General features: G+C 42.7%; 2 protein-coding genes across 4 annotated transcripts in view; one reads left to right on the plus strand and one right to left on the minus strand.

The window, feature by feature from the left end:
• The window catches only part of si:dkey-190g6.2 (coenzyme Q-binding protein COQ10 homolog A, mitochondrial), a 22520-nt gene continuing 4087 nt past the window's right edge, over positions 1-18433 (plus strand). Inside the window, exons 1-6 of one of the 2 annotated variants that reach the window (XR_004614454.1) lie at positions 6-581; positions 1740-1889; positions 1984-2176; positions 2348-2449; positions 2865-3732; positions 12059-12062. Coding sequence is in view for 1 of the 2 variants with exons in the window: in XM_034590901.1 (XP_034446792.1) it covers positions 445-581; positions 1740-1889; positions 1984-2176; positions 2348-2449; positions 2865-3032 (750 nt within the window). In the remaining variant the exon portion in view is untranslated. Of the gene's footprint in view, positions 582-1739; positions 1890-1983; positions 2177-2347; positions 2450-2864; positions 5977-12058; positions 12063-18433 lie in introns of those variants that run through there. The other variant, XM_034590901.1, reaches the window with a different exon arrangement.
• On the minus strand, positions 7472-18029 carry cs (citrate synthase). Of its 2 annotated transcripts, XR_004614453.1 has the most exons (12): positions 17856-18021; positions 14719-14766; positions 14500-14607; positions 13756-13821; positions 13035-13166; positions 11733-11921; positions 11387-11586; positions 11073-11202; positions 10604-10705; positions 10055-10264; positions 8766-9957; positions 7472-8722 (listed from the first exon to the last, which is right to left on the minus strand). XR_004614453.1 is itself a non-coding variant. In XM_034590900.1 (11 exons), the coding sequence occupies exons 1-11, from the start codon at positions 17904-17906 to the stop codon at positions 9787-9789; spliced, it is 1407 nt and encodes a 468-aa protein (XP_034446791.1). In that variant the 5' UTR covers positions 17907-18029; the 3' UTR covers positions 7472-9786. The 2 variants fall into 2 exon arrangements, 1 of the variants encoding a protein (XP_034446791.1); XM_034590900.1 differs by having other exon boundaries at positions 7472-9957; positions 17856-18029.

Here is an 18433-nt window from a genome sequence, read left to right on the forward strand (position 1 = left end):
AGAAAGGAACAGTTTGTCCCACCGGTGTTCAGTGTCTCGGCGGAAGGTCGCAGGCTGCGGAGCCGCGTTTCACCTCAACCTGAACCGAAACCCGCTCCATGGATCCACGTCTTCTCTCGACTCCGTGGCCGGACACGTGCGAGTGATGTGAGTTGTCGCACACGGCGCAGAGGAACGCGGCTTTGTGCGTCGCGTTTGTCCCGCGAGCTAACGCTGTGCTAGCTAGTGTTCGCTAACGTTAGCGGACGACGGAGGCGTAGCTCGGGCGAACTGGTTTCGTTCTTGAAGCTGCGCAGACGCGACGTGTGGGTTGTGTTGTTTTGTTTAATACTCGGACTAACAAACCTCGACTCCCACCGGCCCCTCGTCTCGGAGCGGACACCCCCCGGGCTCAGCCTCTCGCACCCGGGATCTTGCCCTCCTTGACCGGCGGAGGCTGCTGTGATGGCAGCCACGGCCGCTGCCCGGCGGTTGCCCATGGGCGTGCGGACGTTCAGCGACTTCCTCCAGATCGCCGCGGTGGGTTCGCCCCGCTCCTGTCGTGCAGCGGCGCCCAGAGGATGCCTGCGACAGAACATCAGGTGAGAGCCGCAGTTTGTTGTCATGTGGGACCCGACACCGGCTCATGTGGACACGATGGGATGGAGTCGTGTGTGTGAATGGCAGGTTTAATCCTGGGGTACCTGCCATGAACCTTAAGTACCTTTTTAAAATCCTTCAAATGCTGCATCAACCAGTGTTGGCGACACAATACTGGGTAATTGAGGCTGACTGACACAACACAGGGTGTAAAACACACAAAAGAAGAGAGTCAGGTGTGTGGCAGGGGTGGATTTAGGATTTTTCTTAATCAGGGGCCATCCAGGGGGCCACAGTTTACACACAGGGAAATAATTATATGTCCAAAATCCATGCACAATTCCTGATTCAGTAAGATTCACTTCCAAGTCAATCAACCAATCAATCTTTATTTGTATAGCCCATATTCACAAATCACAATTTGTCTCATAGATCTTAACAAGGTACGACATCCTCTGTTCTTCACCCGCAACAAGAGTAAGGAAAAACTACCCCCCCCCACCCCCCCCCCCACCCTCCCCCCAAAAAATGTAGAAACCTCAGAGAGAGCGACGTGTGAGGGATCGTCCCCCAGGACGGACAGAAGTGTAACTGAGACCACCGACAAAATAACACACATTTACAACATTCATTCCTTGTTTAGCTTTGATCAAAACCACACATCACTGAATACATTTTGAAAATTGTCGTTAAACAAATGGTGTACTTTACAAAAAAAGCTTAGTAAACTAAAATATTTGACTTATTGTGATAAGAGTTGTAATTGCACAACTACCCTGTAACAGTGTGATATTGATTTATGGCTGTATTACCAATCCATGTCTCAAAGTCTCAGCCAGTAGTGACCAAACATTTGTCCAGATTCCACGGGTAACTCGTGAAACTGTTATGTGGTGAAACAAGTGTGAGTTGATGTTACAATACATGTGTGTTTTTCTATTCACATAAGAGGACCTGCCCCACTGGGAAAACACCAGTACACTCTCCACACAGAGACCTTCCGTCCTGCTCCAGCACATTATCCCTGCACTCATTGACTCTAGTAGCTGGGAACTGGGATGTGGTGGATGTTTTTTTTTGTTGTTGTTGCACTGTGGCTGTGTTCGGTTGCCCTCTTTCCAGAATGTGGCTTACAGGCCATGTTTGTCTTACTCTTTCAGACACCTGTCGTCATGCGGCATTTTGATGACCAGAACTCCCAGAGCACTTTGCCTTCAGGAGTGGGACACGATGACAACCGTTCCCCAAAGTAGAACCTTCATCAGCTTCACCAACAAGAGGAAGGAGTACTCCGAGCGTAGGATAATTGGGTAATTCATCTACTTTGATATTAATAACTTACAACTTTGTCATATTGTTTTTTTTTTTTTGAAGACCTTAACATTGGAATACTTGCTCTCTTAGGTTTTCTATGCAGGAAATGTATGATGTAGTGGCTAATGTTGACGAGTACAAGCTCTTTGTGCCCTGGTGTAAGAAGTCCCAGACCATCATGAAAAGAGCAGGCCACTGCAAAGCTCACCTTGAAGTGGGATTCCCTCCCGTGGTGGAGAAATACACATCTATGATCACTTGTGTCCGGCCTCATCTAGTCAAAGTAAGTGTGAGCAGCTACTGTGAGTCCTGTGAATGACAATACACGTCTGATTTTATGTATGGAAATCATTTTTAAGATTGCTGAAATACAAAATAAATGTCAGTAGCTACCTGACAGCAAAGTGAATTGTTGCGTTTCTGCTCACAGAGTTTTTCTTTCGGTTGATTGTAGGCAGTGTGCACAGATGGAAAGCTCTTCAATCACCTGGAGACAATATGGCGTTTCAGTCCTGGCATTCCCGGTTACCCTCGCACCTGCACCGTAGACTTTTCTGTAAGTAGCTTTATTATCACATTATCGACCCTCTGATGCATTTTATTGTAATTACCTTGATCAAAGCCATAGTTTGACATTTTGGGAGAATTTATGCACTTGATTGATACAACTCTCAAGTACAAGAACTAAGAAACGGCAAACGCTTAGCATAAAGACATCCTAGGCTAGCGTGTTCCCACTGTTTTCACTCTTTAGGTTATGCTAAGCTAGCTGTCTGAGGTTGTATTGTTATATTTATCACACAAACATGAATTTGGTAAAGATCTTCTCATGTACCTTCTGATAAGAAAGCTAATAAGCCTTTATACAGTGGAGTCCAAAACCTTTTTAGATGATTGGACCCCACTGAATGTTGTTTTGAACGAATCAACCCTTTTGTTGTTATTGATAATGAACTTTGTGTCTTCCACAGATATCCTTCGAGTTCCGCTCACTGCTGCACTCCCAGTTAGCCACCATCTTCTTCGACGAGGTCGTAAAGCAAAATGTCACCGCGTTCGAGCGGCGAGCCTGCAAGCTGTACGGCCCAGAGACTCGAATCCCGCGGGAGTTGATGTTTCACGAGGTGCATCAGACGTGATCTCATCAGCTCCACGTTTCCATCCGGCCTTAAACGACACCAACCTTTATTCCCTCTGTCCCCACAAACCCGCATGATGCTGCATAGTCACCTCACCCTCCAACTCCAAGTCTCTGCCGCTGCCTTGACATCCCGGCGGCTCCCGGAGACGTTAGACATCCCACTGTTGTAAGCATTGTGTTGGAATATTAATCATTCTTGTTATTGCAGCCTCAACAGATTCTCGCTCATTTCCATCCTCCTCGTCCACGTTCTGTCTACCTCCACTGAACGGTTCCTTGTTTAGCAGAGGGAACTCGCATCGCTCTGGCTCCATGGCAGTTACATACTGTGTTTATGTAAACAAAGCAGTCGATCATTGCAACGTCACGTTAGCAATGGAAGAAAGGCAACGTATATTTTAGAAGAAACAGTGACACTGAACAAAACACCATTTAATTTATATTTTTCATTGAAGGTTCAGAAAGTTTGATTTGATCCAGACTCCAGCTCGAGTCTTACAGTTCACTGTGACCTCACGGATACTTGTCACGCTGACACTTTAATTCAAAACGTGTCCAATACTTTAACTTCAGCACTTTAATCAGCTGATTATACTCTAATAGGGAAACACATTCTTTGCCTTTGCCACTTGTTTTTAATTCAAATGGGGAGTTTTAAAATATCCTGACATATAGTAGCGAACTTAAAAAAAAAATTAGTCCGTCAGTGGCTAAATGCAAACTTGTATTGTTTTATTGGGATTCAAAAGAAAGGTTCCGTGTTTGGGACGTTCAGTGTCGTCACTGTTTGTTGAGACGAAATCAACGAAGTCCAACATTTTGCGAAGGGAAAAAGGAAAAGTTCTCTTCATCAGTTGGCTGTGGCCTCATTTAACCTTGAGTTTGGGAAAAAAAATTAGCTTTAACTTTGGCTGTTGTGCTGTGATGCTTGTTTTTTGGTTTTTTTGGGACATTGAGATTTGGTCTGCCAATTTTAATAATGCCTTATTTTACAGCCTGGCACTAGTAGTGAGTATTAGGTAATAGGTGGTGGAGGCAGTTAAAGTTTGCACAAACTAGAGCACCTGAATAATTCCACTAAGAAGCTGGAAAGAACTGAAATACTGTAAATGGGATTACAACAAGAACAACTTTATATTTGATAAATACCTGTATATAGTGTGGGTTTGCAAGTTAAGCTCATACATAATAAAAAAGTAAGTAGTAATCTGATGATATAATAATCACACTGCAGTGAAAACAAACCATTTGTACGAGACTTTTTGTAAAAGTTTCCCTTCTCTGCTTTCTGTGTTTTGTGGTCCATCTTCTGAAGGTCATCAGAAGGACGTTACTCCTGTTGTGTACATTGTTAGAATAAAAGAATCCACTGGTGGGCTGTAGAATAAACCATTATCATTTATCATCATCTGTGGGTTTAATGCTTATTTTTAAAAGGCTTTTATTTATATTTATTCTGATGCATGGATGTAACTAAGAGGGAACTATTAGACATGTGTCTAGTGTGTATGTGTCAAGGTCACAACTTCATTTTGTTGGGATTTAAGTTTCACATTGAAGTAGCCCCGTTGCTTTATTCCACGATAAAGGGCTCTGAAGTTAAACTGATTGTATTTGCCATATTTGAGAGGTGACTGCCACGTTCAGGTTGCCAAAGGTCAAAGGAGGAAGTCATCTGTTGTGTGACCTTCCTCGTAATAGACAGGTCACTTTGTCCACATGCTACAAGTCTTATTCTCCCAACAGAGCTGAACTGGGGTTCGGCGTTTTCACATCTGGGTTTTGGCTTCGAACTTGATCTGCTTTCATTTTCTCTGTGATTTAGAAATGAAGAGATATTTAATCATCAGTGCATGAAGAGTTTTAAATCCAAGTGGGCCTGTGAATCACTGTTACGTTTAAAAAAAAAAGAGAAATAGTTGTACTTCTTAAAAAGATGTTTAAATGCTGTGTTATATTTTAAAGCAATAAAAAAGGATTACGTCTATTTTATATCATATTGACATGTTTGCTATGCAGTGATCAGGCTTCATTCATCTCCACCTAAAGTCTCTGTGTGTTAATGTTGCTGCACCCAGACTGGATTTCATGCCAGGTCTTTTGATCGTAGATGCCAATACTCTGAGTCAGAAACAAGGGAAATGAAAATGGCACTCGGCACCGTGTAAACCTTCACCAAGACCCAACAGTCCCCTTAATTTGAAGCTGCTCCAATTTATACTACTAATCCTGGATTCGCCCCCAAATTGAATGGGTTCTTCTCTGACCCCATTTGCATCCCTCCACCAATTTTCATGGAAATCCGTCCAGTTGCTTTTGTGTAATCTTGTTCACAAACAGACACTCGGACAGGGGTGAAAACATAACCTCCTTGGTGGATGTAAATATTTTAGGACATGATGGTAACAAACATGAATTTCCTACAGATGAAAAGGTGTGAACATTTTGTATCACGATTACATCGACCCAAACTATCGCGGTTCTGTTAAAATGTGCTGGAAATGTTCCAAAAGTACAGATGCACATACTAAAGTCATTTCATCCAGTTTTATATTGACAATATCAATAAAAATGATGATAGTTGACCCCAAAGTTCAGTCGGGACAAAACATCGTTTGTTTCACACACACGAAATGTGGGGACTGTGGATGTTTGCATTTGATGATCACAGTAAATATGTTAATTAAAGATTAAATGGAACAAACTGACTGACATTGTATCACAAGGCCGGTGATTGTTTCATCCCTTGTGTTTCCACATGAGCTTGTCAAACTGCAGGTGAATGAATGAGCCTTGGTCTAATGGTGGCGGACTTGTATGTAAACAGGTGTAGATCATCACTATCACAGACTGGGGAGTTCCTACGATAGAATATATTGAAAATGTATCTGAAAAATACTGTGGGTGTATTTTAAAGCATTATTTAAATAAAAAAGCAGGTATAACTCTTTTTTGTGTGCGCAGTTTTTTAAATAATGTGCATTTTGCTCTGCAGCACGACTCCTCTGTGTCGGTGCTCTTCACCTGCAGCGACCTTTGTCCCCGAGTTGTGTTTTAATACATTTACATGAGGATCCTGTGCCACAGCAGCTTCTTAAGCAATCCCTGGTCTTGTTGCTACCAAGTGCACGTAGGCAGAAGGAGGGTTGGACACAGCTCTCCAAAAGGTAGCTGACTGGAAAGAAACCAGAGTGGGGTGGTGGTATGTGGGCCAGTTATTAATAACAGCACATAGGAGAGGTGGCTGTTCGGACCATCTTCTTCCTTGATCCTGTCGATCGCATTTATTACGTCCAAGCACAAGTCACCAGAATAATCTGACCACAGTTAAAAGATAAGAACTGAAGAAACACAAATTCAAGTTGAAGTCCTGCAGCATTTGTCCAGAGAGGAACTTGTATAAACAGCTTCTCTCTGGGTGGAGCTTTGTAAAATCTTGTTTCTAAAATGCAGTCGTCCAAGGCTGTGTCTCAACAAAAGAACATGTGAGAATGAACAATTTCATAGAGCTAGAGTGTAACTACCTCGGCTAATGAGGTTATGTTTCCACCCCCGTCCCTTTGTTTGTTTTTTAATCAGCGGTACACAAAAACTACTGATAAATTCACAGATGTCCACAAAACCTGGAAAACCTCCGGAAAGGACCCATTACCTTTTGGTGCAGTTTGTTTTTTTCACTTTCTTTTAACATTGTGAGACTTGCTGATTTGCCAGGGGATAAAATACCAAACATATTTTGGGAGTTGATACGTTTGAGTGTGGGAAACCTGCTGCAGCTTGATTGGATTTAAGGCGACTGTGAAACGATCACCTCAGAGGATCGGACAATTTCATTTTTCAAAGTAAATTAAAACACCTATTTAGTCTGTCTTTTATGTAGTTTTATTATTTGTGTATTTTAACATTATTTAAGTTCTAAAAATCTATTGTTTATAACATCTTAGTGTTTAATATATAGATTTTATTTTTCAACTTGGTTGTACTGTTGTCTTCTCTGCTTATTGTTTTGGTATGAATTAGTCTTTTCATCCAAATGTAATTTTTAATACATTTTTAACATTGTTTGTTTGCATTGATTAGTTTGACGGCTAAATAAAGTTTGACTGATCAGGTTACAGATAAATCCAGATTGAAGTTCCTCCGTCGACTGAGTGGACGTGACACTGACTCTCCAGCTCTACTTTATCACTGAGGAAGACCTGAGTAATATGATTACATCCTGTACAGTGATTATCACAGAAAAGAGCACCTGTGTTCCTGTTCACATTCATGTCGACTGTGAGCTTACACAAGAAACCTCAAATAAAACCAGCTACATTAACTTCAGCCGTTTTTAGTTTAATCATCTACAGCTTTTCCTGCCGTGACCTGTCAGAACGTCCTCTGTGAAAACCACCTTCATTACATAACAGCCAATGAAAGAAAATCAGACCAAACAAGTGTTAATAAAAACCTTTATTTTTCATTTTTTGTCAGGTTTTCCAATATTTGCTCTTCAAGCTTTTCTCTCCCATTTGACCCATCCAGCCCCATCCCCCATAGTGTTTCTCTTCATGAATCCATCCGCTGTGAATTCACCGTTATCATGTACAACCTCTATATGCTCCTCTACGATCAAAATAACGTCATCTCTGCAACGAGCCAACACACGGAAGAACACCACGATCAAACACTTAACACACCTGATGAAGCCGAGAGGATGGCGGCAAAGAGACTCACGCATCTGAACGAGCTACTGACTAACACGCAGCATGAGTAGTTTGAGGGGGAAGGAAATTAAAAAGGATCCAAGAACTTATACTACAAAAAAAAAAATGGAGTGCTGACAAACCCAGAGCTTAAGAGCAAGCTTGAAACACTGAAGTGGAAATTATTGAAATAAACAGCACCGGCTCGGCCCCCTGAGCTAGGCGAGAAATTATATGCATACAAGATAGCTGCAGTTTCTTTTTGTTCGTTGTTAAGTTTTCACAGTGACACTGAAGGACACTGTGGATCAACTATGGTAATCTTTGTGGCTATTACAAGCATGTGATCGAGCTCATACATTCAAGCTATACATATACATATATATACCTATGTACACAAAGTATAAATAAAACCACAAAATGAGAACCCAAAGATTATAGTTTTATACATATTCAACACCAAAAAAACCTGGATACAATCAACCTGGGGGGGGGGGGGTCTACGTCTACGAATAAGGAAATCCTATCAAGCAAGTGCTCATTTTGGAGTATTTGATGTTTAAAGCGCTCTCCTGTGGGGATTTAACAAACATACACTCAGATAAGACGGGACCTTAACCAAAGTCCCCAGATCCCACTATTCAGTCAAGCTTGCTCTTAAGGATTTACGACAGGCCGTCAATTACAACACCCTCTGCTCAGAACTTTATCATCATGACTACTGTACATTATTCTGAATTCTCTATCAGGGTCCATTTGAGCAGAGACCCGTTAAAAACGACGAAAGCTTTTCTATGGAAACGGACGAGACAGTCATTTTGATCATAGAGGGAAATACAGGTCATGATTAAAAAGAAAAAAACACTACAGTTGGTGAAAGAGGGGAGACGTGAAGATTTAAAGGGGCAGTATCTTTAAACTGATATTGCTGTTTTTGAAGGTTGGCTGGGGGGGTTGATATGTCCGTGGCCTAAGGTGGAAGGAGATGAGTCGTACAGCTCTGGTTAGATGCACGAGCGGTTTAGTTCTTTGAGAGATTATACACAAAAGTTTGAAGCTATCAACATTTCCGGCGATTCTTTTTTGGCTGATTGAAAATTGCCCATCAGCAATTGTGCAGTCAAACACTACCTCGTCTTAAGAGCCTGTCACCTAAAGAGGTCCTGGAGGACATGGTGGTCACACCCCGGGAGGTGGCCCCTTCTTACATCCTGGTGAAGCGTGGCAAGGAGCCTGGGAGGCCGGTCACCGCCACCACGCTGGAGATCGTTGACCACAAAGAAGGGATTCGCATGTTTTAAATGCGCTAGGTCTTGAAATTGACTCCTCCATCCTTAGGCCATGAGCTTATCAACCAGCCCAGGTTTATCTCGTACAGCTTGTTAACTTTACTTGTGAGGACCTTTTTGTCTAAACTGGAGTGTTCATATACGGGAGTGAAACGTGCTAATAGACTGGCTGGGATGACGTCTGGGAACATTGCATAGAAGGAAAAACTAAGTTGAGTCGTATTTTGGGGGGGGGGGGAACAGATTTTTCTTTGGGACGTCCTCTAAAACAAATCACTGCATTAGCCAGAAGCAACAAAAGGTTGAGTCAGGTATTTTAACTTTTGAACAAATATAAACGAAGTGTAATTCACTCCCACAATTCCCTTTGAATGCCACTGCCTATTCATAGTTCAGACCCACGAGGTGCTCAAGGACAAATGCGTGGGCACTGCAAAGGGGAAAATCTTAGCAATGCTAGCAGACTTAGAATAGTACATAATTTGAGCCGACTATGGGTTACATGTGACTGAAGCCTTCACCTTACGTGTTCCAAATATGGAGACGGTGGGGGAAACCTCTCAGGGGTTAACTAAATACACTCAAACACTAACTGTGAGACGATTTAAAAAAGGCCCTTCTTTTGTGAAATGACATTAAAAGCGTACTGTCTCTTTGAATCCCGTTGAATCCCTGGGGTTGGAAATGACAGGGGGTCAACTTATGGCTGCCTTTTTTGATATTTCCACCTCCTCCCACCCTTTACACTAACCCCCGGCTCCTTTCAGGTGGTTCTTCAGCCTGACTTGACTCCCACCAGTCCCATCAGTCCATCCGTGCTCATGGACTTGGGGCGCTCCAAGGGGAAGCCCAAGGCTCTACTCCACACCAGCTGAGCCAGCACGCCGAGGGCTCGGGACACACCAAAGAGCACCGTGTAGTAATTCATCTCAGTCATTCCATAGTACTATACACAGGGGGGGGGGAAGAGAGACCATGTCAGGATTTGTATTTGGAACCAGAACAGGACATTTACACGATTGTAGGGATCATTTGGGTCTCACCTGCAGCAGCACTCCACTGTGAGCGTCCACGTTGGGCCAGGGGTTCTTGGCCTTACCCTGCTCCAGCAGCACATTGGGGACAATCTTGTAAAGCTGGGCAACCAACTTGAACATGGGGTCGTTGGGCAGATGCTTCAGGGCAAATTCACGCTGGCAGGCGTAACGTGGGTCCGTCTTCCTCAGGACAGCATGACCATAGCCTGGCACCACCTGCAGCCCAGAGAGAGGAGACATTTCCTAAACATTAGAGCTGTGCCAACATCCAACTACTATTTTTATTGTATTTGTTCTTATTGTGTTAAGTGCGAAACAGACAGAATTTCCCCTGTACAGTGAATCTTTTAGAGAATGCTTTAATCATATCTTGTTTAACATTAAGAAAAGACAAGCTACATTGAGTATGAAAGACTAGATAGTGTATAAAAATAATATATATATATATATATCAAACCCAAGCCTGATGGATGTGGTGTTATAAAGTTCATCCAGTATTATAGTAGTATTTCAAATAACCACAACTGGTCATGTAAGAGAAGTGTTTTTTTTTACCCTTCCAGACTTGAGTGTGTTCCAGATGTAATCCCTCATCTGCTCATCAGACACCTCTCCTCCCATCTCCTTCTGCAGAGCAGTCAGCCACACCAGCACCTCCTGTAACATGAAGGCAATGCAAATTACATTAAAGAAAATTACATAAAATAATTGTTCATTAATCGTAATCAAGGTAAATGTTTAATTATAATCGTGATACTGATTTGAAGTCATATCACGCAGCCCTAGTCTCAGTAATTCATGTCAGTGTGGCAGGGGCCAGCTCGGACGAGACCAGGACCCTGAGACTGTAGCAGCCGAGTGGAATTCAGTCAATTAGATGTATTAGTAGCAGCTGTGCCTCTCCAACAGTGGCATGGGAAAATGTCTTATAGGAAAAACACTTAATGTCAAATTCGGATGCAAGGAAAACAAAAAACTGCATCTTCCACGTGTGAGTAAAACTGGAAATTAGCTTTGTACAAACCTGATTGGCCAGACCGTGCAGAGGCCCAGCCAGACCATTCATGGCGGCGCTGAAGGACAGGTAGGGGTCAGACAGAGCACTGCCCACCAAGTGGCTGGTGTGGGCACTGACATTGCCTCCTTCATGATCACTGTAACATAAAAAAAAAAAGAATAAGCTTTAAATTAACATTACGCCAACATCCATTAAATTACAAAACTCAAGTTGTTCTTCTTGCACACTGCACCGTCTACATTCAATCTTTGATTTGAGTTCGACTAGAAACGAAGCATAACCCCTCAGACATAACAATAGAATCCAATAGAAAGTGGCACCTGTGGATGGTGAGGTAGAGTCTCATTAGCTCAGTGAACTGGGTGTCACTGTAGCCCAGCATGTTGGTGAAGTTGTGGGACCAGTCCAGGTTGGAGTCGATGGCTCCGATACTGCTGCCTTCGCGGTACAGGTTGCGATAGATCTTGGCAGCAATGCAGGGCAGCTTGGCGATCAAGTCCATGGTGTCTTCATAAACAAACTAAGAGAGGCCATGTAAAAGTACCAAATTAAACAGCAGTCTTTTTATTCATAAAGATATTTTACTCAGAAACAACAGATGAATATTTCCATCCCTGGTACAGAGCCTGTACGATTTCAGATGACATGAAATAGATGTGAACTCACCTCCCAGTACTTGGTCTTGTGGACGCCCTCAGAGTAAGCCCGTGCAAAGCCGCTCTCGCTGTTCAGAGCTGTGATGGCAGCACTGAACTGAGACATGGGGTGCAGGTTTGTGGGGAAGTTGTCCAGCATGGTGACGACGTGAGAGGGAAGTGCTGCTCTCTTCGCCCACTCTTTGGACACCCAGCTCACCTGGAGTAAAAGAATCACACAATATAAAAGTGAGGGACCTGAAAGACTAGATTTTTCTGCTTTATGAAAAGGTGTGCTACAGACACACGCACATTTAGTACAGTAACTTTACTTTGCCAGCAAATATTGATCTGCAGAACTGTTGCAGATGATGGTCTTAAGTTATCCTCCTTCGCTGATTCACTAAATAACAGATGCATTAAATAATACGTCAGATCAAATAAGGTAAAGATATGAATGCTATTGATTCAGTGAAGTGTCGGCCAGAGAGATTAATGCTTATGAGCTGGGTTTTCTTTACATCACTCTTCCAGGACATGGCTGGCAGCAACAAAATGCTTATTTAAAGTACAGACTGCATTTTTTCTCACTGACTCACAACAGTTTAAACGATTTGTTTCAACACTAATTACCACATAATGATTGACACTTTTCTTCAATGAGTAAAATCTTTCTTCAGAGCTGTTTGCGCATTCATCAGCCGTCTCCACTGTGTGGAGAGCAATGTTTGTCTCTGCCAGTTTTAAAAACAAATTATTTCAGAGAGGACAGCATCGTCACGTGAGCTAAACGAGGCACGAGATTGGCTGGTTTACTGCCCTCTTGATATCAGACCTGACAAATTGATTAATAAATTGGTTACCAGCTTTTTTTTTTTTAATAATCGATTAGTTGTTGCAGCCCAAGAGCAGGAGGAGCTGGTGGGGCGCGCTCAGTTTGGCAGTGCCCAGCGTGAATGATAGAGACACAGCAGAATTAGCTTTGGAGCTGTGCATGGCTCCCTGGGTGTCTGCCCAGGGCTTAGTGGCGCTGTGGCCAGGCCGTGCACACTCTCACACGGACAGTGGAGCCGCCCATGGCTCCCTGGGTGTCTGCCCATCACCTGCTGTTAGGACGGTAATGAGCTCAATCCCATCATAGGCATCACATGACCGTGGTATTGCAGTAAGCAAGTACCGCCACAGCCCTATATGCCGCTAAACCAGTGTGGAGTTTCTGAGATGTGTCTGAGATACCAGCACTGACAGAGAAGTGAACGACTGCCTAGTCCTCCCTCATTATGACTCATAAGTACGATGAACTTAGCAGCTTCAGCACTGCTCTCAAGCTTACCTGCTCCTCGGTGGGCACCTGCCCAGTGATCAACAGCCAGAAGAGGCCCTCGGGCAGCGGCTCCTCACCTCCTGGAGCTTTAGGCAGCAACTGCTGACACTCTGGAATGCTATAGCCCCGAAAACGGATGCCCTGTTTATCAATGGAGAGGAAACAAAAAACTTGGCTGTGAAAAGTGAGTGTGGTCAAGCTGTCAACATGAGCTCTAGTTCTACCAATGAATATGGATGATTGATTATTGGATTATTGATTCATGTGGCGGCCTGCTAATCAGATATATGAACAAAGCAGCTCTGCCACTGAAAGCTCTCAGCTTCAGTAAGAAAGCAATCAAGTATAGTGCCTATGACGTAGCCTGGTCTCTAACAGCCAATTTAAACCAAAAGTTTAAATTATAGCCACTTGAAGATTGTCTACAATCATGAAGCTTTCTACTTTGACTCTCAGCAGAATGAATAATACATCAAAGCTGATACTCAAATATTTGCTGGGTAAGAAATTCAATATCAATACATCAGCTAATAGTGTTTTCTTTTTACATTTCACAGACCTTTCACAACAATCTTGATTTACATCTTCATGGAACTGTGACAGATATATATTTCACAGTTGGATAAAAGAAGACTTCTCCGTGCTCACTGGGAGACACTATGTGAATTACATCAACCCGAGCCAGAAGTTTGAATCTGAAAACATTTATCGGCCTTGTTTTAATACCGACCTCATCAGGATCCAAAACAGAGGTCTCGTACACCAGACCCTTCATCCCCCTCATACCTCCATAGACCTGTGGATGGAAAAATAGAAACAAAAGCACATACAGACGTCAAATACTGAAAATTGAGTTGATGATGCAATCTATGCAACACCGGATTTGTTACAATTTGACAGTTTTTCTACAGTATAATATTTTTGAAGCTCAGTGGTTGGTTATCAAGCGCTGACAAGGATTTTATTGAAACAAAAAATGCATCTGAAAAAATAAAAACACATTCACATGAAAAGGACAGCTGATGTTTGAAAGTGAAACAAGAAATTCCACTAAGATCCTCGTGGCTACCAGCCAGGGGTGAGAGGGGAAGTGACAGTTAAACAGAAGAGGATGACGCAGTCTTTGCAGTGGTGTGTGTCTTTGCAGTGGTGCGTGTGTGTGTGTGTGTGTGTGTGTGTGTGTGTGTGTTTATGGCAACTGTACAAATCTGAAACTGGCAGAATGCCGTAGAGGATTTAGTGACGCAGCTAAAATGTCTGTCGGCAGGAAGCAGTTCCTATTGTGATCTTTAAGGGAGTTGATCTGACAGTGATACCTGACAGTAACTACTACTGGGCAAGCCTAGACAGATTGGGTGGGGCTGTCATACCACAACTATTATGCATCATGCCTGGTGGCTGGTTTGTAGATAGTGTGTCATTCTGATGCATCATCTATTGTTTTATTTTGTTCACCATCTCCAGAGTTACTCACCATGTCCACAGTAACCTGTCCTATGTTGGTTTTGCCATACTGTTGTTTGAAGTTCTTGATCCTGGTCTGTTCTTTGGGGATGAGATCTGCCAGAATGTCCTTCAGATTCTGTAAAAAATACAATATCTAAATCAGTGATGCACCAAAACAAACATCTACATGCTACACTTTCCTTTCCTTCACAAGTAACCAGACAACCTTGGAGTGAACTTAACTTACTGTTGTTGATGCGCTGGCATTCCTGGCTGCCACAAGGAAGTTGGCATTCTGTGGAGTAGAAAGAGAAATAATATTGTAACAATAAGTAACATGACAAAAGGGTTACAAAGTATTTCAAGACGGTAGCAGCATGTCTGGGATACCAAGGCTCCTTATGTATGGAACCAGACAACCTGGCAGTGGCTCTAAATATCTAGTTCTGTAAATGACCTTTCGACCTCATTACCCTGGAAGATAAAAATAGATTTCAAAACTAATCACTCATTGGTAGTTTCTAAAAAGAGAGAAATGACTCTTCACATTATAATAACAGGGTCTTTGACAGTTTTACTTTGAGCACGAGCCCAGGATTTTAATTAATCCGTCATTCGTTTTACTGCCAAACACTTAATTGCCGTGGGTGTCAAAAAAATCTGGGGTGGGTGTTTTTATCCCTGTTGTAGTGGATTGTCCGGTGGCTCAGTTCCACAACTATTTTTACAAACATTACACTGAAATAAACATGGATGAGGCACTTGGGTAAATCACAACAAACAGGTGAAACAAGTCACTACTAGTGAGAATTCTTTGTGGACATTCCTCACCAGACGTACGAGGATTACCCTATGGAAACTGAGGGCTTGTTAGCATGTTGGGTGAATCACAGTTATACAGCACAGTGTGTGCTATTCAAATTAAACCTGCCACACAACTAAAACACCAGTTTACAATGTCAATATGTGGGACTGACTTATGTGCTCGTGAGGAATCAGGTTTTCCATAATTCTGATGCAGGCCTCGATACTTAAAGCTTCAAAATAAACTGTTGCTTTGTAGAAGACTAATAAAAAATACACACATTAACTTATAGTGCGCCAGTCTAACTAGTCACAACTTATGACTTTTATGCTACTTGATGAAATATATGGTATACAGATAGTTTGTCTCCATCCGGCCAGCTCATGAAAGGAAATTGTTTCTAATGCGAAGGAGTGTTCAAATTCAACAGGCTCTAAACTTGTATTCACATAAAAAAAAATGAGGGCAAGGTCAATTTGTTTTTATAAATATGTTTTAGAATGAATGAGAAAAGCCACAAGCTGTCTGACAACCAGAGACATTAGATGGTCACAGAGGGAACATCAATCACCACCTATTTATAGCAAATATTTATATACAATTACTCTTAAGCCGTATACTGTTGCTGAAATTTGGACAAGACAATGGGATGTAATACAGATTCAAAAGCAAGAAACACCGGTTAAGAAAATGTGAGAATAGTAAATGGGGGTTTGAATTGCAGTATCAGCAGTGAGAAGTTGAGCCTGCTGCTGCTCGCCAGCGTAACAGGACTCCACTGACCGCTTATCAAAATCATCAATGGGTGAGGAGAGACAGGTGACAGCTGCCTCTGCCGTGGCTGGAAGTGGACGATAGGTTGACGAGGCCCACAGAAACAAAAGGTAGGCGCTTGCGTCACTACACACACGCACACACACAACCCAGCTGAGAGTAGGATTATGTAACAGCGCGGGGTCTTAAATATAGAGTGTCAGATTTCCTTCGTCACCAACCAGCTTGTGGGAGAAAGGTTACTGTAACAACACTGCACAGGGAGGGTCACCCCGCAGGCACTTTGTTTGAAAGAAACACATGACATGTACTCCATTTACATGTTATCTAACAATCCACTAAGTCAACAAAAGTGAACATACAACTCAGCTGGAAGAACTAAGGTTGAAAGCAAACTAAGAAAACTAATTTCACTCAATTTTGTAGCAAGCATTTGTTGAATCCACATTTCTTCTCCATTTTCCCTCAACTTTTATGAGTCAAGTATTGAGGACATAACCTCTGTACACATAGAAAACTACACTTGTATCCACCTCTCAACATATTAATTGCATAACTTTCAGTAATAGTTGAGACACCCAACGCTTTATGGTCAAAGAAAGTTACGCAAAGTACAAAAACTAGCTGACTAATACATTTCGTGAGCAAAGATAACTGATAAGCAGGGTCAGGATGAGGGCGCCACGGGTTAGAAGCATGTATCGCTAATTGTAAGACTGATAACAGGGACTCATTCCCCCTTAGCTTGTACAGAGTTCAAGGAAGTACACCTCTTGGTCACAGATTACTTGTAATGGAGGAGGAAGATCTGATAATAGATACACAGGTGGTGGACGACACAGGGGTCATGTAGTGTACGTAGTCTGGTCTGAGAGGTCACTGGAGGAGCACAGTGGGCGAGTCACTGGAAGGAGGCTTACTATGTTCCTGAATGGTAGATAATATAGTATAATAACCCACACTATCCATTTGACTATTAAAACAACCCTCGTATTTATAATAACACATGGTGAGATCTGCCTGCAGAGGAGAATTGTTTAATTTCCAAGCAGGTTTACACATTCAAGGAATTTGCTGTGGGTGCATTAGTGCAAAAATATATAAAAAACAGTATTAAATCCCCCAAAATACTATGAGCACCAGGGGGGTGATTGTGCAATAAGTTATAAATATATATAGATAAAGGATGAGTTGCTTGCACTTGAATCTCCAGTGTTTTTATCTACATGTTGAAATAGATTTAAATGTTAGAAGATGACATAAGAACAGGACCTCATGGAATAGTTCGGCTTTGGGTTAGTGTCTGAAATCCTAACGTGAAGGTCAACGGGGCTGGAGACGAACCACCACGTTGGGGACGAGTTTAAGGACAAACCGCAGTGGCTTGAAATCCACGTACAAATATATATAAACACCTTTAAAAAATATTTAAAAGAAACATGTAAAGTGGCCGCTGCTGCTGGAAGGAAACGCGTCCAGGCTGTGACACCGCCAGGCCGGCGTGAAGAGCAGCGGGACTCAAGCTAATGTTAGCTAACATGACCCATTCAAAGACAGCGGGACTCGAACGTGTGAACACTGATATGTACACAGAGAGTAAAACTGAATACAAAACGTAACGCTGTTGCCAGAGTTCGGTTATTAACAGTTATTAGTATTAACCTGCGCTCTTTGCCAACTGCATTTCACAATGTGGCTGGACGCGGCTAAGCTAGCTAGCTCCCCCGCTAGCCGCTAGCTTCTCGGTGTAAAGTACTTGACGAGAGGGGGAATGTGGCGTCGAGCCGCCGGACTCGGGCTCTCACCTGGGAGCTGAGGAGCTTGGGCGCCAAGCGGCTGAACGTCAGGAACGACATGTTTTCGTCTGTGTTACTTCCACTTGTCTCTTCAGCTGAGGACGCCGCTGCCAGTTGCACCGCGGAGCTGCTTGAAGGTGCCCCTCCGGAAGGTTGAAGAGGGATTCGGGCCCGCACGCTGCCGACTCGGGGATTGGACGAGGCGAAGGATCGCTGCCGCAGCGTAGAGGGCTCCGATTGGTGGGAGCGTGACAGGGGAGCGCGCCGATTGGCTGGTGGCCCTCCCCACTCTGTATGTGACGATAGATTAGATAGTTCGATGCATCGATACATCGATAAATCGATATAGAGAAAGATAGATAGATGGATAGATCAAAAGAAAGAAAGAAAGAAAGAAAGATAGATAGAAAGAAAGAAAGAAAGAAAGAAATAAAGAAATAAAGAAATAAAGAAAGAAAGAAAGAAATAAAGACAGACAGATAGATAGATAGATAGATAGATCAAAAGAAATAAAGATAGACAGAAATAAAGATAGACAAATGAAGATAGACAGGCAGATAGATAGATAGATAGATAGATAGATAGAT

The sequence above is a fragment of the Hippoglossus hippoglossus genome, chromosome 7 (genome assembly GCF_009819705.1).
Source record: "Hippoglossus hippoglossus isolate fHipHip1 chromosome 7, fHipHip1.pri, whole genome shotgun sequence".
Taxonomy (NCBI): domain Eukaryota; kingdom Metazoa; phylum Chordata; class Actinopteri; order Pleuronectiformes; family Pleuronectidae; genus Hippoglossus; species Hippoglossus hippoglossus.